General features: G+C 35.8%; 2 protein-coding genes across 2 annotated transcripts in view; one reads left to right on the top strand and one right to left on the bottom strand.

Annotated features, from left to right (window-relative positions):
• Positions 1-2546: 2546 nt before the first annotated feature.
• Positions 2547-26772, top strand: part of si:ch211-66i15.4 (protein pitchfork) — a 26854-nt gene continuing 2628 nt past the window's right edge. The window contains exons 1-2 of the mRNA XM_016464850.1: positions 2547-3056; positions 4609-4645. Of these exons, the coding sequence (XP_016320336.1) occupies positions 3019-3056; positions 4609-4645 (75 nt within the window). The 5' untranslated portion in view covers positions 2547-3018. The remainder of the gene's footprint in view (positions 3057-4608; positions 4646-26772) is intronic.
• Positions 14932-24655, bottom strand: LOC107671859 (L-rhamnose-binding lectin CSL3). The gene is given in 8 exon segments (XM_074186951.1): positions 14932-15406; positions 15716-15836; positions 16100-16144; positions 16597-16706; positions 16806-16941; positions 23510-23566; positions 23684-23707; positions 24530-24655. Coding segments are annotated over 8 exon segments (633 nt in total). The 5' UTR covers positions 24561-24655; the 3' UTR covers positions 14932-15297.

Here is a 26772-nt window from a genome sequence, read left to right as displayed (position 1 = left end):
CTATATGTGCCTGGTGAAGTTCCTCCCAACCAAGCCTGATTGAGGTCATTTCAAGGAACCTGTGACAAGGGGTTGTGTGAGCCTGGGTGTGAACAGGCCTGTATAAACCAGCCATATGACAGTGTGATAGTCCTCTGGTTTAAGAATATTACTGGATCATAACATTTTACTGCAGCTCTGAGGGTCAAGCATGCTATCACATTTTCCCACATGTGCAAAGTCTGCACCTGTTGTTTGGAACATGCATGACAGATCAACACAACATAATTACATATGCATATCTATCAGAAAAACTAAATGAGAATGCTTCTGTCTTTATAGAACAGCGGATTAATGTACTTATTAAAGTTAATGTTTGTCATTTAATAAAAAGAATTTTCAAACAGAGATTTCAAATTATATTATATATGTTATATTATACATAATATTTTTATTTAATATTTTTTCTTTTGACTTTTCTTTTTTTTTTTTACATATTTTTACTTTTAAAAATTTCAATTTCAGATACATCACCTACATTTTTACTCTAAACATCACTTTTTTAAATTCACGTTAACATACTTTCTCTTATTAACATCAAATTAAGTTTGTTGCTGGTTAAATTAATATGTGCCCAAGATACTATTGTACTGAATACAAAGAGCAATCAAAAACATTTAAAAACTGCCATCATTGCATAAAAAACTGGTTTCATAAGAAGGATCAGGACAGCAGATGTAAATACAATGAATACAGCTATTGTTCTCTGTGGGATGTGTTAACTTTCTTCACAGGGGAATCTTCGTTGTCTTTTCAAGGCCACAGTCTCTGATGAAGACCATGCAGAATCGGGAAAACATGTCTCTTTCTTTCCACCATGATGCAATGCACACTTAAGCGATTTCATTTCCTGTCCTCCTAAATGCTCTCAAGTCAAGCGTCATCTCAGCTCAACTCTGAACATTCCTGTCTATTGTAATCATACAACTGTTTGTTTCTCTGTATACTGACACTGGATTTATTATTAAATGTGTATGGAGTGTATGTGTATTGTAATTACATAGCCTAAGCATAATTTAGCTATGGAATTTTTGATAAACTAGCTAAGACTCAACAACAGCTCTGGAGTCATACAGGCTTAAAAATGTATTAAAAATGAAATACAGTAAAAGCAACTTATACAAAATGGGTATAGTCTAAAGCTCTTCTCATGATGTGTACTGGGCCCAGAATGAAGTGCAAGCCAGCATAGTGTAAAACTATCATAACACTTGCATCATGGATTAAGAATGTTAACTGGTCCATGTAAGCTTCTTGGTTGTTTTTCTTGGAGAAATGTCGCCCTCTGCTGTAATAATAATGACTATACGCTGCACCTATATTTTTGACATGTTCTTTACTATATTGAGAGTAAATGCAGCTGGAAAGACAGAGAAGCTTTCTTTTCTTTTCTTGATTCATTTTATTTTATTTTACATTAAAAGTACACGTATTGTGTATTTTTATGATAAATTATATTGTCATAGTCCTAGACATACATTGACCCAAATACTACAACCCTACATCTCTTTCTATCTTAATATTAATATCAAATTTAGAAATGTCAATGTAAACATGATCAGCACGTTTTAATAAAATAAAATAAACATATACATACATGCTTAAATTGTAGACATACATTCACCCACATACTACGGACATGCCTCTTTCTCTCTTAATATCAAAAGAGAAATTAGAAATGTTAATGTTGACATGATCAGCACATGCCTTTAAATTCAAATGTTTAAAATATATTATTACATTAATATTATATTAATATTCACATATGAATATTAAATACATAGATATAATAAAATTATATGTATGATAAAATTATAAATAAAATTTTTATTATATATATATATAATTATATTTATTATAAATAAATATAATAAAACAGTCACAAGGACTCTAAAGGGGCACTTTCTGTTTTATACTATTTCTGTCAAATGAGAAAAACAATATCAAAATGACCTTTAAATCTGAAATTAAAAACACGTTCGTCACGTTTACGCTCCGTAAGACTTTCGCGAACAGTGTGGAAACGCCTTTTTCTTGCAGGAAGCATAGTGTGGTTACATTCGCTGACAGGACACAAATTTGTCGAACGGTTTTTAACTGCACGTGTCAGACAAAATGAAGCGCAAAGGGAAATGCCTCTGCTAACAATCCTAATTAGCCAGCAGTCGCGAAACCATGTGCGAAACATGTCAATACGGCTCTGCGACATGTGATTCGCTCGAGTGTTTGTAAACATGCGTCAAAAGCATGTGATTCTGCTGACGACATTCTGCGCTCAAGACGGACAGCCAATCAGAACACGGGGGTGTGTGCCCTGGGCGGGGCCTCGCTGTTGCGCCCTGGAAAATTCGATGTGCGCGGCATCAAGACACTTTATGATTGAAAAATGAAGTTCAAGCCGATAGCATCCATCGTTTGACATCGCCAACAGACAGAATAAAGACGTTTGTTCAGGTTAGTAAGAATGTTTTCTATTTAGTAAAGTTGTAAAGTCCTTCACATTATTCTTATTCTAAATTATTCTAATTCTAAATAATCCATCGCCAGGAAAAACATGCTGTTTTATGATTTGTGACAGATCGATGAACTTTTGTCTCACTGTGTTTGCGGTCTAATACGAGATTGATATATTTATTATTTGAAATATGCCATATATGTAGGTATTGAGCCCATTAAGTCAGTCTCTCATGATGTCCATTTGATGCATTATAAGGATGCTGTCCAATCATGCTTATTGAGATGCTCTAGAAATACCTAGACTAGTTATTGTCCTATGATATTGTCCTTAGTTAAATATACAGGTGATTCTTAGAAAGAAGAAAAATCAAGGTGGTGATTGCAGGGAGGAGGAGGGTTTTCTGCTGCGACAAAGGTGTGCGTGCGTGCGTGTGTGGTTGGACTAGACTACTTGGCGTGGCAAGGATAGGATGTTACGCAGTTCTTATTTACAACCCAGTGTGCTTTGCCCTGACCCGTGGAATGTTTTCATCTCGATCAGTCAGAATACCGTCTAACAGGTGAGCTCGGTTGTTTTTTCCACTGATTAAAGCATATACATTTTCCGCACAGACATCAGTCGATTAACCAAATAGTTGCTGTCCTGAGCTTCAAATAAACTCAGATTTGCATGAAAGGCATGCTCAGTCTTAGCTGATAATGCCTATTCATGATATTATATGACTGGGTTTATGTAACCTATTGATTCTGCGGACCTTATTTACATTTCTGGATGTTCCGTGAGGTAAACACATGAGGTTTACACCCACTATCAGCCTTTTATTTATTAGCTAATGGTGTTTTTAGTCAAGTGCGCACCTTTTATTTCTGATGTAAACAAAGCTGGCATGTATTTTCCTCTGCCATTGGGCGGCGCTGTTTTGCGACTGACTGATCACAGTAGGTTGCTGCAACCAGTCATTGTATTGAGCGGAGTTTATTTATTATTTAAAAAAAATAATAGTTTTAGTTATTTAACATAAAAACGAAAAAAAGGTTCACATTTAACTTATCTTAATTAAGGTTTATTTTAAGTAACTAAATGTATTTATTTTTAAATAAATCAAACCTTTTCATATTTTGAAATAAAATAGTTCTAATTATTTTTAAATAATTTTTATTTTATATTTATTTTAAATGTAAAATTTATTTACAGTTCACAGTAAATCACTTACTACTAGAAAGCATTGACTTTAAAACCGGACTGGTGACTGAATGGTTGTAGGTTCAAATCCCACAAGATGATTCATCACTATTGTGCCACTGAATAAAGGCACCTAACCTCGGATTACTTTATAGGGAACACATATATGTGACTCTGGACCACAAAACCAGTCATAAAGGGAAGATGTATAAATAAATAAGTTTTCCATTGATGTATGGTTTGTTAGGACAATATTTGGCTGAGATACAACTATTTTTGGAGATCTGGAATCTGAAGGTGCAAAAAATCTAAATATTGAGAAAATCGCTTTTAAAGTTGTCCAGATTAAGTCCTTAGCATTGCATATTACTAATCAAAAATTAAGTTTAGATATATTTATGGTAGGAAATTTACAAAATATCTTTATGGAACATGATCTTTACTTAATATCCTAATGATTTTTGGCATAAAAGAAAAAACGATAATTTTGATCCATGCGATGTATTGTTGGCTATTGCTACAAATATACCCATGCTACTTATGAATGGTTTTGTGGTCCAGGGTCACATATGTGACATATATGACAAATCAGTGCAATAATTACAGATACTATGCAAGAGAGTAGGATAAATCAATGTTGTTAAAGCACTCCAACAGGAAGTCATGTTTTAAAGTAATGTAGCATTATTGTAGAATTATTTGAGAATACATCTGGCTCTAAGTGGTCCCAGGAATGATTCAATGCCAAAATTATTTGAGATTGGATGAGGAATTGTATTTATTCATCAGACAAACTCAAACGTGTCTCAGGAATGCTTGCACTCGCCATTGTTTAAAATGTGCTTTACTGTACATTCCTTGTGGATACTGATGAAATCTCTATAATGCAATTTTTACCCATTCCTTTTATATTTAATTTTGTTTTTTAGTGAATCTGGGATGACGAGCAACCACAACACTGCAAAGGTATGTGTACACATATTGGCAAGCATCCTGAGATTATTTTTATATAAGTTATATGACAACGAACGTGCATTCACTTCTTGGGTATGGCACTATTGTGGCGTTCACAGTGGGAATCTGCAGTTTCATCCATCCAAGCTAAATAAGCAGAACAAGGTTAGCCATATTGCCATTTCTCTCCACCAAATTTTAATAATGGGAATTCACTTTCACCATGTATTAAACCTCATACACTCCTTGATGGCATGAGCATCAGCTCCCTTTACTGGCATATATGCCAAGATCTTCATCTCATTTCTCTGATTTGCCAAGGTTTTATCTGAGCGAACACTTTGGCAGCTATTGAAAGTACGTCATTCAGGGTCAACGTGTAGTCAGTAGGCCAGGCTCCTCTACTGTTAGAGATTAAGCCTACAGGAACCAGACTACTATATTGAGATGACACTGCTAAAAGTAACCCACCTGCTGCTTGCTGCTAATGACGACTGCATTAATAGACAGACAGGAAGGATGCTAGTTAGCATGCACTGTTGCTGTATATCCTGTGTGAAATGATAAAGAGACAAACATGGTGCTATATCAGGCGTTAAAGGTCGGAATGATGTAATGTTGAATTGATAAAGAGATAATGTTCTGTCTTGTGTCCAAAGCTTCTTGTTTAAAAAAAAGCTCCTTCGTTTGATGTGTGTGGCCAATTCTGTCTGAGATTAAACTACATTGTTATTCTTCATTGGTTGGACCTTGGGGTAAAATGAAGTTAGACGAGTTCAAAGAGATGAAAGTAAGTTCAGTAATAAACCTCAAAGGTGATTGGATTGATTATTCTACATTTGAAACTGAACTAGTAAAATGATCAAACAAACAAATTGCAATTCAGTTTGGTGCCCAAAGTTTCCAGTGACAAGCGGTTTATGTTCAGACTGAATACAACATGACAGCCAATCTCAGCATAAAGGTGTGTTCAAAAAAAGGTCCATAGTCTATTGTCAATAGCATAGTGATGTATAAAGCACAGCTCACACAGTCACTTTCAAACCAAGCAGTTTTCTGTTGAACCGCAAATTCACAAACAACTTGAAAATGGGCAAAATCTGCACGAGCGAAACACCTGATCGTGTGGATTCTAATCGTTATGACTGGATTTTGCTTGCAATTTTAAAATTGTCTGCCAAATGCTTAAAAATATAATGTCAAATGTCTGTTGTAGTCGCGGCCAGTTATAACATTCTTTTTTTTTTTTTAGATATATTTTTTGGCATTTTTGCCTTTATTGTGACAGGACAGTATTTAGACAGAAAGCGAGCACTCGAACTCGGGACGCCCGAAGCACAATGGCACTATATGTCTGTGCACTGCCCATGAGGCTGTTGGCGCCGACAAGTTATAAGATTCGGTAACACTTTACTTAAAGCCTTTATGTATAATGCATTATAAAAGTAGTTTTAATGCATTAATTATGCCTTGCAATGCACCTTATAATGCATTGTACAATTTCATGAATAATTGTGTAACTACGCTAATACATTATAACACTTTTCAATTCATTGTTACACTATGCATTTTAAATTCAGTTATAATTTTTTACGATACGTTATAATGTATTACAATGCACATTATTAATAATTATAATGCATTATACCCTCTAATAAGATTCTTTATCATTTTTGTTGTTGTCGCAACTGGATCCTTGGTGTAAGAGGTCATTTTATTAATACCACAAACTTCTATTTTCTTCAATTACATATTTAGCTGATAATTTGATGTGTAGGCCTACATCTAGTCAGCAGAGAAGTTGTTCTTCTAACAAAATATTAACAGGTTCATATAATATTTTTATCAGGATTTAGTGATTTATTAATCAGTTTGATCTCCTGTTACTTCATTTTACTCCTAATTTTTTTTTTCAATGACATTTAGCTGGCATAATGTGTAATGTAGGAACAGATTAGGAAACTAGTTCCTTTTATTGATTCTGAAAGAAAAAATCTCCCATTTCTGGTATTATTTACTGCCTGAACTAATGCAGTGCATCTCCGCATTTACTGCTTCATGATATTTATAATGGTTCACATCAAATTGATAAATGCTGAGGAAGTCGTCCCAGCCATCAGCTCAACAGATACCCTCATAACTGTAAATGTTACATAATAGCTGTCCTGATATACCCGGACACAAATAGATTGAAGCACAGCTTGGGTAAAATGCACTGTGAATTGTGACTAGGTTTAATTTGCGTTTAGAAAAGCAATCCAGCATACAGATGAATGAACATTTATTTCTGTCTCAAACAACCAGTTGGTTCTAGTTAATTGTAGAGTCTATTTTCCATAGGTCTCTATATTCTTGCATACTTAACATGCCTTAATCAATACACAGTTGACATTGTTCCGATGCCAAGTTGTAATGCGATGAGAGGTGGTTCAGAAAGCCATTAGGGAGACATAGAAGCACCTTCTTCTAGGAGTGACGCAGATATTTGATTACTTGAAGACAAATGTTATTAAAGATACATCAAAGTAACATCATGCTTCATAGTGTAGCATTTCATACTGTGTTCATCTCCCAATTTAAGATAAACTGGAGCAGAGAGGAGGATTATCATTAGACTGCGGGTTGCCGAGCACCCTGCCAGCTGACCTACCTCACTTCCCCACTTAGATTGAGATGTCATACGGAGGAGCATGCTGGGAATTGTGGTCTGTGTTAAAGTGTGTCAGGCTACTCTGAGCATAGAGCGATTTTAGCCATGTCTTGTTATGTTATCGTTATGTATGTGTATGAAGATATTTAGAGAAGCAGCATCAAATTTTTATAGAATTTAGAAATTTATGAATCAGTTTGACCTCCTGTCTGCATTTTATTTGATTTAGCTATTAATTAATTAGTTAATTAATTTTTTTATTATTATATTTTTATTTTATTTTGCTTTGCTTCATTTTATTTATTACATTTAATTTTCTTCTATTTTAATAATGTATTTATTCATTAATTTCACAATTAAATTTTTTTTATTTAAATAAGTGTATTTTTTTTCCTAATGTGATTTTCAAGGTTTACCCTCCCTTTTTCCTCATGCATCACTTCAGTTTTGAATATGGTGACATAATCCATGTTGTTCTGCCGTCTGTCTCCATGGTTACAGATCTGTAGTCACAAAACAGGAAGAGGAAGTCTATGAGCCACTGATGTGCCTTCCCATGATTCTACAGTCCCTCTTGTTTTCTTTTAATCATAAAGTCCTTTATCATATCTTACCCTGCGTGTCCATTTCTCTAATCTGTCCGAACGTTGGAATGACGTTACCTTATTAGTCACGTCATTTGTGATGTTCATAGATTCAAGATTCTTTCCGTCCCTACCCATATTATCTGATTTAGCTGTCCTCCGACAGCCTGGATATTTTAAACAGGCCGAGCAAATAGGCCGAGATTAAAAACACGAGAAACAAAACAGCCCAGTTGTTACATAACTGAAGCAGAGCTCTACGATGTGCCTTTAAAAGCTGCAGGCTGTCAGGTGATCACAGGGGCACCGTCATCTCAGTTCACTGAGACACCATAGACGCAGATGAGATGCCGAAGATATAAAAGAGGGGGGCTGACGGGTAGAGAAACAGTTAAAGGAGGACAGAGGGGAGAGGAGGACACCAGATAGACAGGAAAAGAAACAAGCCAACTGTAATCAAAGTGTCTCTGGCTCTCTTTCTCTCACTTTCCCACTCGTTATGTGGATTTCGAGACGCTGCGTTTGTGTGGTCATAACACAGAGCGAAAAAGACCCAAGAATTAAGTGCTGCGTCACAATGAGCAAGAGAGGCAAACTGAGGGAGAAGGAGACAGGGGGATTGTGGGAGCATTTGCGGCAACTATTTGTCTGGGTGATCACAATGAGCGTGTTTGTATGCGTCTATTAGCGATCTATTTATGTAGACATGTGTCTGTCTGAAAAAAACAGCAGCGATTCTGCTGTTGCAACAAGATGAAAATAGAGCGAGCAGGAGAGGGTGGAGGTCTGGTGGAGAGAGGGAGGGAGGAAGCGAGAGAGAGGGAGAAAGAGATTTTGGATTAGTTGCTACGTCACTTTTTCACGTCGAGATGAAAACATCAGCTAGGAGGAGAGGATTCGGACATGTGTGCTTTTCTCCTACCTGTGAGTTTATCCCAGCCCTTTCGTCTGCTCGTCCGCCTTTCACCCTCCTCTTCTCCATCTCTTTTTCTCTCCCACTTTCACTCGCTCTGATTTCACGTTTTAGTCCGTTTCTCCACAATCGCAGCTCTAACCATGGATGCTGAGAACGTGATAGAGTTTCTCGGATTGTGTGCGCAGAGGTTCGGTGCGTGTCGACGTTTGATGGGTGTGTAATGGCGTCGTGAGGCGGCAAAAATACGGTTAACAAAAAACGATAACAAAACAAATGCTGCTTTCGAAGGTTCTTGTGAGAAATAGTTCATATAAATAAAATTTTTTGCCTTTTATTCGAACCACATCGGATACCGCAAGGGTCCATACCATAATCGCAATACGCATAATTACGGTTGATACTGATACCGATATATACGTTACAACAAATCTTTTCTGGCTCCTCTTAACAGGTAAGTCAAATACAGCACGCTAGTCACTGTCAGTCTGACCTGAGATCAGTCTTTGGATTCTTAAGACATCAGGAGAGGCGACTTAGATGTTACTTTATGGCATTTTGAGGATGAGTAGAAGAGTAGGTGCCTCGGCTAAATTTGTGATCTTTTGGCAGAGACGAGGGCAGACGCCGCATTTCCATCAACAACATTTGTTTATGCAGAGTTTACTAGAGAAACAAGTGGTGACGCAGTCATATTTGCAGCACTTTCTTTTCGGTGCGTGACTGTTTTCACTTCTCTCCCTTGTCTCAACTTCAATACGGGTTAAATTGCGTCCTGAAGAGGGTTACGTTGATGAAAAGGGTCTAAATGTCATGGGAGGGAAAGGACTAGAATGAGAGGGAGAGAGAGAGAGAGAAATTGTTTACCTTGCTCTCTTGGTGACTGTGCACTGGCAGGCGTCCAGTTCACATGCGCTAGACTTCCTAATGCAGCCGCATCAGAGAGATGAGTGACAGATCTCTGCTCCTATCAGGCGCTGGCTGGTGCTTCCCACTTTTTTGGTAGCTCCAAATACCATTGGATTAGCCCTGGAAAGCAGCTGGAGGGATTAATCCGATTGGCTGCGAGGTAATGTCAGTACTCTGTTACGGTAGAGTGTTGTTGTTTTAGAGAGATGATACTTGGTAGAACCTCACTATGGAAAAATGTAATTTAAAGGGATAATCCACCCAAAAATGAACAATCAGTCATCGTTTATTCACTCGCACCTCTGTGTCTTTTTTTCTTCTGTGAAACACAAAAGGAGATATTTTGTAGAATGTCTCTGTTGTCCATACACTGAAAGTCAATGGGGTCCAATTTAGTTTGTTCCCCAATGTTGTTTAAAATATCTTACAACATCAGGGTGGGTAAATTATTTTAATGCAGTTTAAAGGGATATATGTCATCATTAATTCACCATCTTGTCGTTCCAAAAAGTTTCGGTTCCCATTGACTTTCCTTGGCATTTGCTGTTTTGTTATATCAAATGATTGTATGATTAGAATTGTCTTCTGTTTTTGTTGTTTGTTTGATTTTGACTTTTTTTAACACTTCTGATTTGATCAGTTGATTGGATGCCGTCATCCTCTGCTAGTTGACCACCAAGCTTCCTGTTTAGACAAACAGTGTCAAAACAGCATCTTGCCATGGCAAGTTTGTTACGTGCATGCGATTTGTTCTGTTAGGGAGACGGTCCTGTCCTGTTGCGTGTCGAGCGGTGTTGTCCCCAGGTTACGTCCGAGTGTGTGTGTGTGTGTGTGTGTGTGTGTGTGAGGCAGAGGCCTGCACTGCAGCTGTTAATGCTGCATTAGACGCCACAGACCGGAGCTCTGGCAAACGTTGGTGGCACCAGAGGGCCGGAGGGGATTGCATCCCCGTCTACCTCATTCTCCCTATATCACGTGGGTGGGGCGTTTTTTGTGGATGAAGCTCGCCACATGGCGGAGTTAACCTACGGGCGTCTGGGCCGAAGATCGGGCTGTGACGCAGATTGTAACTTGTGCTATTTTTCACTGATATTCAGCTTGGTATTGTAGCTCCCCGTGATATCGATATCAGTGTAGGCCCATTTCTTTCAGAAACTCATCTTGAATTTTTGCTGATATTGTCATGGAGCAAAACAAACAGAAAAATATATTTTCAAGTGAATGTGTAGAAGAAACCTGCCACTAAATTGTAATTGAGCTTTCATTTTTGAAAGCTGTTGTTGTTCTGTGTTTTTGTAAGTTTTCCAGACAATATAGGATTGTATGTTTAGAATTATTATTTATTTGTTTGTTTGATTGATTACTATACAACATAATGTCTATTTAGTGGGCCCAAAAATATTTGGACATTTTTAGACATATAAAAATGACAAGTACAAATTAAATTAAATTAAATTAATGTAAATATATAAATAATTTTTAATTGAATTGAATAAATGTACAAATTTATTCAAACCATGGGGCATCTGTTATCAAACCAAGGGAAAATTATATTTAATGCAATTTTAATTTTTTTTTAAGTAATTAAAGTGTCCAAATATTGTTTTGGATTTATTTATTTATTTATTTATGAAATCAATAATTTTAAACTATTTCAAAATGTTATTTTGGGGACATATATTTATTTAATAATTTATTTATTAATTAAAAATTAATAATTTTATTACAAATGCTAATTATATATATATATATAGTATATATATATTCATTTTGATAAACTCATTTGTCTTTTAATTAGGTTTTTTTCATTATTTATTTGCTTATTTCATTTTATTTATTATTTTTTAGTCGTCAGAAAAACAAAGCTGCCCCCTTAAAGTCTTTTATAAATATTGCACAACAGGCCAAAGGCAAACAAACAGCCAGAAGAAAGTGAGAGGGGCAACCAGATACCTCTAAACAGCAACTGTCGCCATGCTTCTCTCCTCTCGGCCGGGAAACTCCCACGAGTTCTGTCCTATCAGTCAGATAAGGGTCACCGAGCTCCTGGGGCATGTTTCAGCTCTGCCGTATGGCTCAAAACAAACACGCAGTGCAGTCGTTAAGCAAACTTAAGAAGGCAGAAAAGATATTTTGACATCCATGAATTGCTTTACTGAATCTCTCTTAATCAGTCTGAAGGAATGGACATTTAAAAAGATGGGACTTAAAAAAAAAAAAAAAGATTTAAGAGGAAGGTGTAATACATTAAGGATATATGTCAGGTGAGTGGGTTGTTTATCTGCTGAGACTTTGGCTCTGAGAACACTGATATGTAAAGAACAAAAAACCTTGGTAAAACGTCAGTCTTCAGGGCAGTAACCTGCCGCCACACCCTCGCCGAGTGCTGGCATCAGGAATCTCCCTTCCAGATTTCTCCATTTCCTGCGCTCACTTCATTCTGAGAGACTGCGGCGGCGGTGGAGGCAGCAAAACAGAGAGTAACAGCCTAAATCTACCTCTCCTCTATAGACACGCTCGACTTTATATTCCACAGGTCTAGTGAGTACTTGTCATCAAAATTTTTATTTGATTCAAATTTATTTTACTCAATGTCTTTCTCTCAGTTAGTTGTAAAAGCCAAACGAATGGCATTTTGATACGCTAGGTTGAATGCAATGAGCTTTGGTCATATATTCTGACCTGCTTTTGCTCTTGAATCCTTCGTGGTTTGACTGCGTAGGTGCTGCTTCACATTCCCTGCCACTGAGTGACAGAGGAAACTGCTCTCAGTATACAGGGCGTTCTCTAGAGCCATGGTGCTCGACTGGTTTCACATCAGGACTTAGAGTTACAACCTGCATGAAAGTAAACAAAAAATTACAGTCTTTTTGCATCTTGTATATTGTAACATTATATATTGTATATTTTATTTATTCTTTTGTTGCTGACACAGGCTGGGTTCAAATCAAATTTTACTTTGGGGAAAATTCATCTTGTAGAAACTAGTCAAATCTAGTGCAGTGATTCTTAACTAAAGAAAAAACAACGCTATACATACATAGGCTACATTATTTATATATATCACTGTATATAAGGATCACTGTACTAGAGCACTGAAAGAGAGCTATTTGTAAATGTCAGATATCAATATTCAAGTTAGTATTCTCATAGTTATTCGCGTAGTTATAGATTAACACAAGAAATACAATATGTTTCAGTTTGTAAAGTGGCTGTAGCTATAGAGACGGAGGCAGGGATTGGTCTCCTTTGGGTTTGAAACTATACATACTTTCTGTATGCTCGCAATTTTCCACTTGAAGCCCACAAACACAGGCTGTTCACAGTTTTTCATCCATGCCAGATTTGCTTAGTCAGATTGCAAATCAGCATTGTCTCATGTATAATTATTCACTGGCACTATGCCACTGCATTTGCTTGTTATGAGTGTCGTATCTAGCGCTTATGAAACCACATTATCCTTTATCCTCAGATGGATATTTCTTCAAATTATATTGCTTAAGGTTACGCAACGTTTCCTTCTGCGCATTTCATGTTTAAAGGGGTCATATGATGTTGCTAAAAATAACATTTGCAACTTTACAGATCTTCTTTATGCACCAAGAGCTTGTAACACTCCAAAGAGAAAGGAAAAATTTAAATTGCATCATATGACCCCTTTAAAGCAAGCGACCAAGTGGAAGAAGATGTGCAAGATGGAAGTAGCCTGTGTGTGCTCTTCCTGATTGTGTTTTGTAGGTTTGCAGAGTAGACTAATAATCTTGATTATTCTCTGTGAAAGAAGTCTAGCCGTGTTGGGTTTCCTGCCAGAATTGGATGTGTGGGCTTTTCTCATCTTGTTTTGTTTTCTTTGTGGTTTGAGGTGTGAATCTGTCACGAGGATTGAGTTTTGAGTTGCTGCTCTTTAATAAAAGCTAAGAATAGCGAGTTAATAGAGATCAGCTGGTTAACATTGGTGGTTACTGTAGCTTCTGCTGGTACTATAGGCCATATGCGTGACTACACCGTTCCTTTGACAGCCATTCAGAAGTAAATTCTAAGGCAAATATTTATTTACTGTATAGCTTTTTTATTGCTCCTGAGCAGGATAGTCACTAGTGAAGGGCTTGTTCTTGTGGTGTCATCACCCAATCAGCATTGTCAGGATGATATTTTCCTCCAGCTTCAGAGGGATTCGTCACATAGCGTTTAAAGCTCAGAAAACCTTAGCATTTTGTTGTTTTGGTTTCCAGGCTCATGATCCAGTGACAGCTCTGCTAAATCCCAAAGCTGTAATCTGCCAGCAGTGTGGTATATTAATGGAGAAGTGGAAGACGTTTCTTTCAACATTGATTTCTGCACTGTGTACTGCCTGAGGTCAAAATGATAAAAAAAATATGTGACTTAATATTGTGTTTTCTATCTTTTGTCTAAAGCCCTGCCATCTGAGGAGTGACGCTGAGTTGTGTTTCAGCACCGGATGTCAAAGGTTGACCGTGTCTCCTCCTGGAAGCTGGTTTCAAGTGGTGTCTTAGAGTGCTGATGAAATGAATCTAGCACCATTTGAAATCAGTGTTCTTGGGGTGGGAAATGCAGCACTTTCTAACTGGACAACTGACAACATTCATGCTTTACACTTTGTAAACACACCTTATGAATGACTTCAAGACATGTCCTGTAACCAAGGTTGACCGATTTCTTTTGGTGTTCAGAGTCTTTTGGGGTTTCTAGCACCATTTGAAATCGGTTACAATGAAGGACAGATGACGCCGCTGGAGCACAAGTCATTTCATCGTCTTTAAATATTGAGTGAATACAATAACGCGTAAAAAATCAGCAAGATAACAACATCAAAACATTTTATTAAAAATGTACAGTATTAAAAAAATGATTGTTCTTGTGCAATTATATACAACACGTGATAAATAAAGTTATGCAACATACATTTTACAGGTAAAAACAAAAAGTGACAAGTCCTTAAAGCAGCACTGTAACTTTGCTCAAAAAGTGTTCAAAATTTGCAAAATGTATATAATGAGCGAGTACATCATGAATTCATCTTCCAAACCGCGTTTTTGTCTTATTCCAAATCACTTTGGTACACTTATAATAAGTACTTATATTTGGACTATTGTAGCCTGGTCGGGTCGTCACCGCTGCGGAGTAACACATACCTGCGTGAATCGCCATAGACATAACCTTAGAGAAGTAGCTCCGGTTGGAATGTTCTTCCGCGGGATGTGTGCAGTTCTGTGTATTAACCGCTAGAGCGCCAAAAGTTACATAGTGCTGCTTTAAGTGTATGAAGTTAGACAGGTGATAACCTGTTACAATACCATAAAGTACCACTAGATGGCATGCTTGTTTATATCTTGTGGTCAAACTCTGTTATACTGGAGAATTAGCTGAAACTAGCATCTGAATACAGTAGGTGATATGCCATTTCAGTCTGGTTTGCACTGATCTGTACTTTTTTCTTCTATTTTTCCATGCTGCACATTTTTACAGAAACCTAAACAGCTCTATCAAGAAAGTCAACTCTCTTTCAGCATCTGACATAGAGCGTGTTTTCATTTAAAATGCACATAAAACATATCAAATAGATTTATTTAGCAGGATACTCACAATATTATATACAGCTGTACATCACTTCTAAGTATTTATGGACATCCGGACATGAATCGGAGAGGAATTAAGCATTTGATGCATTTAATTGACAAGACTTCTTCCCATTGCACCTGATAAGGTAAAAGAAAGATTTTAATTACGTGTTTACTTTATGCTGATGTTTTATTATTTATTATGCTGATATTGCTTAATTATGCTGATTGTTTATCTTTTATCACTCTGCATTCTTTTTTTGCTCATAATTAAATAATCTAATCGCAAATCAATAGTTTTATTATGTTTATTTGTTAATTAGCTGTTTAATTAGTGGTATAATGACGGCTAAATGTACATTATCCCTTATTATTTTGTGTACTGTTTCAAAAATAGATAAGATTGAACGTTTATGTTGGTTTGTGATCTAATAGTGTATCTAGTACCTGGAACGCAGGTTGCGGGTCTGAGGAGAGTAACAGTCTGGTGTTGTTGCTAATTTATGAGGACAGGTTACAAGATCCCGCCGTCCATAATTGGCTTGATGAATCCAAATCACACCATTACCTTTAGAGACATTTAAAAAAGGGATGTGTGACATTCTTAAGGTATATTGGCAGACATTTAGCTAATGTCCTGTTTTGGCAAAGATAGGTAAACACAGGAAAGAAAAATAACCAGTTTAAAGTGAATCGGTGCGACGACAATGCACTAAAGCTTCATAAAGCCCTTGTGGAAGGAAAGCAGGCCCATAGATTACAGATGATTGCTATGCCCGAGTTTTTCTGGATCGATAACATAGAAATTAACAGTATCTGTATGTATCTTACCACAGTCAATGATACTTTGGCTGCCTTCACACGTGACACTTTTTCCTAGAATTATGTTGGAGAAACAACAGCAGGAACATAGGTCAGTAATAAGTAACAACCAATTCAAGATGAAAAAAAGCTTTCAAAATGGTTAGTTTAGTACTTTATTCAGCCAGGACACATTAATTACAAAACAGTTTCCACAAAAATATTAAGCAGAACAACTTTTTAACATAAATAAGGATAAGAAATGTTTCATGAGCAGCAAATCAGCATATTACAATGATTTCTGAAGGATCATGTGACACTGAAGACTGAAGTAATGGCTGCTGAAAATGTAGCTTTGCCATCACAGCAATAAATTATGCATCAAAACAAAACAGTCATTTTAAATTGTAATATTTCACAATATTACAGTTTTACTGCAACAAAATAAATGCAGCCTTGGTGAGCAAAAGAGACTTTCAAAAACATCTTACCCACCTCAATTTGTGAATGATGTGTTATTGACTTGCTAAATGGGAGACACAAATAGGAGACATCCAGGTATTTATGAGTCCCAACACAAGGGTCAGAGAAAACAGAGTTCACTGCAGGAACAGAGCAGCTCTTTCTTCCATCACATCTATATGAACACACACAAAACAGTTTTGAGAAGAACTGCAATTGCATCTACTGTTTAATACAGTGCTGTTGTTTCATTTACTCTTAAAGAAGTGATTACCGTTTGAACATCACATGGACGGATGTCTCTTGGAAGCAGTCGACGTTTGAGAGCTGATGAAGTGATCTTCCAGTGGAGCATGTTGTGTGGTCGGTTCGCCCATAGTTGGCTGTAATCACCTTTATGTATCCCCAATCTGACACATGAAACAACTCACCGTAAGAATCGTTGTGAATTTTAACAGTCTGTGTGAATGTTGATTACTCGCCACAGCTGAGTGGAACAGAGCCACCATCACACGAGAAATATCTTTTTGTGTCAACACCTGGAGAAAGAAAAGCTGTTTAGGATGACGTAAAATACAGCTACTTATTAAAAAGCAATATTTCTGGGATTGTTTTGGATTGAAATGTATTTCATATATGCTGCATTTTTTAGCAAAACAACTCCATAAGGCCTTACCTTGTCGACACAGTAAAATTAGCACTGCAAAATCAAAGAGAAAACATTGTAAATATCTGTATATAACATTTTCAAATATGTCAAATTCTCATTGCAAGTCAGTTAAATATATAAATGAAATAAACTGACTTACAGGAGATCCAATTTAGATTTTGTGGCAGCATGTTGATATGTTTGAACACAAGGAAGTAACCTTACTATTTATAGAGATTAGGAGTATAAAAATGAACAACATTTCACTTATGTGTGTCAAGCTCACTGTCAAAGTCTAATTGGCTCCAAATCAAAACATGCAAAATGTGTTATTTTGTATTTTCTGAAGAAAAAGCCTGGTGTTATGATGTTGACCTAGTAAGTATGCTATTACCTAATGCTAATTTACAGTATATATTTGTTTGGCCATACATTTGAAATGTTGTATGGCCCATAACCTCAGATTTTATGTCCTTATGATGAGTATTGAGCAATCGTGATTATTTATCTGCATATGTTTTGAATGAATGAATGAATGACTTTATTGTCATTGTACAGGTACAACGAAATTGAATGCAATCCTTTGGGTGCATAGGGATTATTGAATTAATCAATAATCTAATAAATAGTACACACACAGATGACAGGATCTATGACACAATATTACATACAAAAGACGATTTTGATCATTGACTTTAAACATTTACTGTTTGGGCTTGATGATAAAAACAGCCTACTCAAAAAAACAGATGCACACTTTTTATTAGTATACTTCTGCTGTATTACTGTACTGTATAAGTACTGTGGTTACTTGTACTGAGTCTGTCAGAAATACAAATTTTAGATTTTCGAACATTAATTTTGCAAATATAGTAATAATTTTGTGTGAATTATGTATGAACAAAGAAAAAAAGCTGCTTCCCATCTACGCTTCATCACAGTTTTAAGGTTGGTTGCAGTTTTGCAGCATATTATTATGGTTTACAACAAATCACAAGGGAGTGAATGAATATTCTCCGACCAAAGATAAGATTAGCAGCATCTTTTAAAAAATGTTCCTAAAGGTTTTTCTTTTTTTTTTTTATAATACAATTTTTTTTTTCTTATTCCGAGGTCACCGTAGCCAACAGATCCAGTCTGCGTCCCAATGTGCATACTATCCATCCTAAATTCTATGTGATTTTAGTTATTTTCAATACTATTTAGGGCAGATAGGGTGGCTAGCATGCACATTGGTACGGTTACTGCAGTCACCCGGATCCAGTCCGTATCCAGCCACTGCCACCCGTTTCATATGTTACCACTCGATTGAATAGTAGTGGTGGGCAGAGCGAGGCTTCGTGAAACACTGAAACAGTCGAAGCAAATGTGCCGAGGCTTCGAAACAATTCAACACCCGTCACTACGGTGACACCTAGTCAAAGACTATACTTTGTTACAATTTACACTTAAAATATAAATGAAAAAATGTATTTCAGTCTTTAAACAACTGAAAAAGTGGAGTACCTTAAGTCTTAGTTTCTTGAAATATACTGTATATTGATTAGCCCCCTTAAGTTTAACTAATTAGCTCATTATCAGGTATAATAAAGATGGAATCAAATGAAATCAGCATTTGCAGTCACTAAATTACAGCCAGATATTTATTTTTATTTTTGCAATAACACATAATACAACATCATAAAAAAGACCCCCCTTTTCCATCAGTTGCTGCATGGACAGAAAGGCTGTAGGCTTCAAATCCTGAGAGAGATAGTGAGAGAGAGAGAGAGAGAGAGAGAGAGAGAATTAAATAAGAAACATTTGCTTTAACTTTTAACTGTAATATACTGTATATTTCTATTAACACATATGCACTCTGGGGGTTGTAGAGAGAGAGAGAACCAAACAGAATAATCATGTTACTGACATCTAACTCTAAACGCCAAATTTAAGTATAACCACCAAATGAATGTTCTCCCTTCTTTCCTCAATTGTTTGTCAGTCCGGTAACACTTTCTATAAAGCCTGTATGTATAATGCATTATAAGGGTTTTCTTAAGGCATTATGATTAATGCATAAAGCATTATAAAAAACCTTAATAATACACTCTAAAAAATGCTGGATAAATATAACCCAGTCTTGACATTGTTTATTTAAGATCTGGACAGTATCTTACTACATCTTGTGAGTGGTTAGGAGTGGTTGAGTGTTGTTTTGAGTGTTTCCTGTGAGGTTAATATTAATTTTGCTGTGAGCTAGTTTAAGATCAGTTATAATACTTTCAAATGAAAAATGCAATGTACGGTAATTATATATATTTTTTAATGAGAATGTGCAATATTCACTTCATTAGCCATTCTTATGTTGACACAGAAACAGCAGCACTGAAAATCAAAATCAAATAAACAAAATGAAAAACTGAAAATCTGAAATCAATCAAGTTGAATTGGTTCTAAATCAATACTTACAAATGATCCAGCTTAGGTTTTGCACCAGCATGTTGAATGTGAGAACACAAGGAAAACTCAGGAAACGAAGGAATTCTCTTAAGGAGACACATGTGCACATGGTATTTATAGGAAACACAGACCCATCATAGTCTGTTTACTGTATATAACAAATGCAGAAATGGGAGTTATCTATAAAATGAACCACACTTTTGTTGATCTTTAAATTAGCTTATTAGTCTAAGTATCCCCTTATGCTAGTTAAAATGATAAATGTCATGTTCAATTTTCTGAAGAGTATATCAGTTTTATAGTATATTGAGTCCAAGGAAATTCATATTAATAATACCAGTAAACCAAGGAAAACAGAAGTATTATGGTTAAAACTCATATGACCCTATTATTAACTTAGGTTGGTAATAAACATGAAGTGTTTTATGAACCAGGAAATTTCATATCTTATGTCCTTATGTTTTTGAGTATTGAGCATGATTATTTATCTGCATGCTTTGATCATGCATTAGACATTTACTGTTTTGGCTTGATTATAAAAATAATAACAAAAATTCCAGCTGCATCTGACAAGGTCAATGAACTATCAATGTTTTATATACTATAAAACATATAACTGGCCATATTTCTTATTACTCTAATCAACAATGTATTCAATATAGTAGCATTTGCATCAATGCATTAAATGCTACTGTAATAAGCTGTGCCATGTTATATGATTTTTCAAAGGACATCAGTGTGTGTTTAGGAGGGGAGGCAGATTTCAGGGGGGGGGGGTCCAACTTTTTTTTGTTTTTTTACCACGGTGACACAGAAACGGCAGCACTATAAAAACAAACATAAACAAATTAAAATATTGTATTGAAAATACAGAAACCCAAAAACTGAGGGGGAAAAAATCAGTAGCCTATAAGTTACAAGTGATCCTACTCAGCTATCACCAGCATGGTAGGTTTGTACATTTGAAAAAAAAAAAAATAATAATTTAATAAATAAAAGAGGAAATTTCCTAATAAAAGAGGAAATTACAGTTACAATTCAGAATCTCTTACACTGAAATCATAAGGATCACAGCATGATTCTGTAAAACAACACTTTTTTATTTCTACTTCTTATTTCATTGCTTTTTAATATTGTAGCATGGATGAGTTACAATATTAGGGAAAAAAACATGACCCATACACACCACACATTAAACATCCATGTTGAATTAATCACTTGATGAACAGCACATTCTTACATGTGCTGACATAAAAAAAATATGGTTATTAGTACACCTGAAAGGTCGCAGACAGGTTCCTTGAATCATGTCATCTTAAGCTGGTGAATGTTAAAATATGATGTATGTGTATGTGAAATGTTAATCTTGATATTCAAAGGTGAAAGCTTATACATGCTGTGACCTCAGATGTTACTTCATCTAGCTGTAACACAGGAGCAAAAGGATGGCAGGCAGAGATGTAGAACTAAGCACAGGAATTTTAATAAAAATAGCAAAAAAACAGAACAAGAGACAGGGAACCAGAAACATACATACACATTAACAGCTGACAAAGTAACAAAGGAAACACAAAGGCTATTTATACACAGGGGCTAAAAGGCTAACAACAAGACACACAGTCAGAGGCTAATAAACATGAAAAACTACAAAGGACTACAAACAAGGCAACCAGGATGGGAAACAGGAACAGAACATCAACATAAAAGTACAGCACAGGGAATATATGACACTAACCGTTTGTTTCAGGATAAGTTACTTGGCAGACGAATCTAAATTTTATATCAAAACAAAGACAGTTTTGCAATTTTTTTATTTGTCTTTATGTGTAGAACACTTGCAAAAAAAATATTACACATCATTGGTTGTTCATATTACATGTAGCCACACTTAAAGATGTATGAATGTCACTGCATTGTATGAAAGGTCAAAAGTTACTATCAAACAACAGGCCTAGAGCAAAGTGGAATAAGAGAAAGCCATGCATATCACATCTGTATGCATATCGCATGATTAGATAGTCTAGACCAGTGTTTCCCAACCTTTTTTTAGTCGCGGCGATGTTTCCTGTCGGCTCAATTTTTGAGTGGACTTTGCTGTTCCGATGAGCATGAGCACATGCATAGAGCGGGATAATACGCAGAGCGTCACACCACGTGAAAGTGAAACCTGAGCGGTGAATTCATTTTCGGAAGCCGAAATTGCGGAGCATCTCTAATTATTGGCGACATCAGAAATGGATATTATATAATAGATGCTTTTTTGAACATTTTAGCAATTTAAAAATATTTAAAAAATGATTTTTTACACTGCACCCCTGCTCTCGACAGACGGCACCCCAGGGTGCCGCAGCACCCCGGTTGGGAAACACTGGTCTAGACTTCAGAGTGATTAACACTGGGAAGCTGTCAGCTGCATGATCAGCCCAGATGAGTGGAACCAATCAAAAACTGTGCAGCACATGCCAACCTGTGTAACTACATTATTTTTTAACATGATATCCAAGATATAAATGTGTGTGTATTTTTCTGTTTCAGAGCCTTTTGGTTGTGACTGAGTGGACTCTCGGCTGTCAATAAAACTGAAGTCAGACAGAATTGTTTTAGTGCACAAAATGTATTTGTAGTTCTCTTTACAATACAGATTAAAGCACACGTTTAAAAGAAATAAAAACTGAAATAAAGACAACTCTTGTGTTTTGTCTTGAGTTATTCTCTCACCAGATCTCTTGATTGTTCTCAATTAATGAGGTTTGTTGGTGCTGAGTTTCCTTTCAGAGTAGATGGTGTTTTATTTCTTTTTATACAGTTTGATGTTCAACAACATTATAGGTACATACATTTACGCAGATAATAGTGAGTCTGATAGATTTATCTAACAGAGAGACAGAGAGTCTAACAGAGAGATTCCCCCCAAAATCACCTCAAAAACAAAAGAAAAAATTAAATGAAATTATACTACACATATAGAAAATAGACTCAGGAGTGAATTAATATTTCTCAAACCAAAAACAAGATTAGCAACAACTATACCTATATCTTTATAACTTTATCTATAACATTATCTATAATAAAGTTATAGATAAACTTCTTTTCACACAAAACATACTGTACAGAATACATTTATGTGAAAGGGTAGTCACTAAATTATACACATGCATCACTTCCAGGATCAGAGTAGGCAGTAGCACTAATTTTTGGCTTCTTCGCAATGCAGCAAAAGGTAAAAGTCAAATATTATTATTTGTTATCATCTACATAGCATGTCTGAAGCAAAATAATTTTATGATTAATAATCAACTTCAAAATTTACCTTTTAGACACAGACATAATGCACATCCAGGTATTTATAAGTCCAAGCACAAGGATCAGAGAAAACTGTGTTCATTGCAGGAACATAACATCTCTTTCTTGCATTACACCTGGACAGACAATGACTAAAAGTACTTTATTTTAGTAATGTTTTTCTTGCTCTTGGTAAAATTATGCATAAAATTAAATTGCAAACAAACTATTTTTTCTCTGATATTTGTTAATCCTACCGAGTGGACATTATACGGAGGGATGATCCTTGGAAGCAGTGCATATTTGAAGTGTGAACATCTGATATCCAATGAGCGCATGTCGTGCGATTAGTCCGCCCATAGTTGGCTTTAATGACCTTTATTAATCCCAAAGCTGACACGTACAAAATAATAATAATAACAATAAATTAATGAATTAATTTAAAAGTATAATGAGAATTGTGGTAAAGTTTGGGGTCCAGGCTCAAGGTCTCCTCCTGATCCTGTTCTCCTCTTTTCTCTTCCATTGCTTCCTGTCTCTCTCAAGCTGTCCTATTTTGGCACAAAAGGCCAAAAATATAACTTAGAAATGACTGAATTACTCACCACAGCGGAGGTGCACAAATCCTCCTTCACAGGCCACTGTTCTTTTTGCTTCTATTCCTGCAGGGAGGAAACATGCAAGAACATAATAAAATTACTTAATTTTATTCTGTACTTGAAAATCTTTTTTATTTAATGAGTTTGTACCTTATATCTATAGTCATCTACCATTCTTACCATGCTGACACAGAAAGAGCAGCACTGAAAGTCAAAATCACAAGAAACCAATTGAAACACTGAATTGAACATTTGAAATCATTGAAGTTAAAGGATTACCCCCCTTCCAGAATGAAAATTTCCTGATAATTTACTCACCCCCATGTCATCCAAGATGTTCATGTCTTTTGTTCTTCAGTCGCAAAGAAATTACATTTTTTGAGGAAAACATTCCAGGATTTTTCTCCATATAGTGGACTTCAATGGTGCTCAACAGATTGAAGGTTAAAAATGCCGTTTCAGTGCAGCTTCAAAGGGCTCTACACGATCCCAGCCGAGGAATAAGGGTCTTATCTAATGAAACGATTGGTTATTTTCTAAAAAAAAAAATACAATTTATATACTTTTTAACCTCAAATGCTTGTCTTGTCTAGTTCTGCGATGTGCATGTGTATTCTGTGCACTCCGGTTCAAGACAGTTAGGGTAGGTCAAAAAACTCTCATCTCATTTTCACTAGACAAGCTAGACAAGATGAGCATTTGAGGTTAAAAAAGTATATACATTTGAATTTTTTAAAGAAAATGACCGATTGTTTCGCTAGATAAGACCCTTATTCCTTGGCTGGGATCGTGTATAGCCCTTTGAAGCTGCATTGAAACTGCATTTTTAACCTTCAATCCGTTGAGCATCATTGAAGTCCACAATATGGAGAAAAATCCTGAAATGTTTTCCTCAAAAAACGTAATTTCTTTGCGACTGAAAAAAGAAAGACATGAATATCTTGGATGACATGGGGGTGAGTAAATTATCAGGAAATTTTTATTCTGGAAGTGGAGTAATCCTTTAAATTATAAACGAATACTTACAAATGATCCAGCTTAGCTTTTGCACCAACATGTTGAATGTGTGAACAGAAGGAAAACTCTAGACTTCTCTTAAGAAGAAGACACATGCACATGGTATTTATAATACAGACAGATCCATTGTCATCTGTAAATAACAGATAACAAGTCTTTTGTTGATTGTTAACTTAGTTGATTGTACATTGCAAATGTTTTATGATTCGATATTATCCCATTTTACTGCTTTATTGATCATATGTTTGATCACCTTTACGACCCAACTGAGACTCCTTACAATTTCCAGAAAAGTTGTTCCTGTTGTGGGATTGTATAGTGATCTATATAACTATGTGTGCCTGGGCTATGGTTGTGAGGAATAAAGGCAGGGAGTCTAACAGGGAGTCATTTTCCAGCATCGTCTCTGGCTCTTGTTATAATAAATGTAATAAATAATAAATGTTACTTCCTTATGCCGGGCCTTTTTATCAGTAGATATAGTTTTGTGATCTTTGGTTGGTCATAAAAGTGGTTTTTGAACCAGGAAATCTCAAATACAATGTCCTTTATATACTGTTCTTGAGTATTGAGCATTCCTGATTATTTATCTGCATGCTTTGACCATACATTGGACTTTTACCGTTTTGGCATGATTAGAAATACAATGACAAAAACGCCTGCTGCATCTGATAAGATCAATGAACTGCCCAAATTACAATTGAGAAGAAAGTATAAGCTTCTATCAGTGTTTTATATACTTCTTTACATATTATACTTATTTTTCTATAAAACATATGGCCATCTATTTCATATTGTTCTAATCATTCATATATTTAATTATAGATTTGTTTCAACCGATTAAATGCTACTGTAATAAGCTGTGCCGTGTCATATGATTGTTCAGAGTACATCAGTGTGTGTGAAAGAGGGGAGGCAGATTTCATTTCAACTGCAATTTATTTATATAAAGCTTTTTTTTTTTTTGCAAAAAACAGTTTCAAAGCAGCTTTAAAGAAAAGAGAAACAGAAATAGCAGTGCTAAAATGTACTACTTCTGCTCTTCCAGGCTGTTTCCTCATCGACTGATGCAGATCATGCTCTGTAACTTGAGACAGAAATCAAACATTGCAGCATTATAGATTTCATTAAGATCTCTAAGTGAAAGTATACAATGAATCAACTTTATAAAGATGTTGAAAATCAATCCAACCCTTGGAGAAAATATATTTTTTTAATTTATCAAAAACTGTTTGTGTGTGTGTGTGTTTAACATAATTCCTACTACTCTAATTAGTAAATATAAAGATCAATAATAAGAATAAATGTTTACTCACAAACCCACACGCAGGAGAACAGCATATTCTCACATGTGCTGACATAATATATGGTTGTGAAAGGCAGTTGTGTCATCTTCTGGTGAATGTTAAAATATGATATATCATGTATGTGTATGTGAACTTTTAAGATTGGCAGGCATCTTAAACTGAAAGCTGGGTGAGATCTTACATATGTTTTGACCTCAGATGTTTCTTCATGTAGCAGTTTGTTTCAGACAAAGTTACTTCTAGTTTCAGCAGTTGTCAATCTGAATTTTATATCTAAGCGATCACATTTTCACTGTATAAACTGTGTTCCCATTTTGCAGTATTTATTTTTTATTTTTCTTTATGTGTAGAACACATGCAAATTTGTATCACTGGTTGTTCATGTATCTACAGCCATATTAAAAATGTGTGAACATCACTGCATTAGATATTAAACCAAGTAGAATTTATTTTAAAGAAATAGGCTAATCACACTTAAACAATTCCTAAAAAATGGTTTTGTTAGGTTTTAAATTATAAAACTCTTAATTTTTCAAAATTTAATGTTGAGACGCCGCCATGTCGTGAAGGCGCTCTGTGTTTCGTTGTGAAAGCAAAACTACTTTGTTTGGCCTTCCAAAAGAGGACGATATCCGCTTCGTCATGCCTGGAGCTGATCCGTGCTGGTCGCTGAGGGAATACATCAACTTCGTGCTGTGGATTGCCGGATCGGCTTTCACCGTGGACGAAGCGGAGTCCAGCCCAGGGTCGGCACATGTGGTTGCCGCAAGCCCGCCGGACGTTACTTCGTCGAATCCACCGGCCGCCTCTCACTCTAGCCCGCTGTGTGTGACGCTGTTCGTTTCATTGTGAAAGCGAAACTACTTTGTTTGGCCTTCCAAAAGAGGACGCGACTAGAAATCAGTGGTTAAGTTGTATTTACAACACTGTTCCAGAACACTTCAA

This window comes from Sinocyclocheilus anshuiensis, unplaced genomic scaffold (genome assembly GCF_001515605.1).
Source record: "Sinocyclocheilus anshuiensis isolate Anshui unplaced genomic scaffold, SAMN03320099.WGS_v1.1 scaffold1089, whole genome shotgun sequence".
NCBI classification, from domain to species: domain Eukaryota; kingdom Metazoa; phylum Chordata; class Actinopteri; order Cypriniformes; family Cyprinidae; genus Sinocyclocheilus; species Sinocyclocheilus anshuiensis.
The sequence above is the reverse complement of the archived record's forward strand: the minus strand, read 5'-3'. Positions and strand labels throughout refer to the sequence as shown.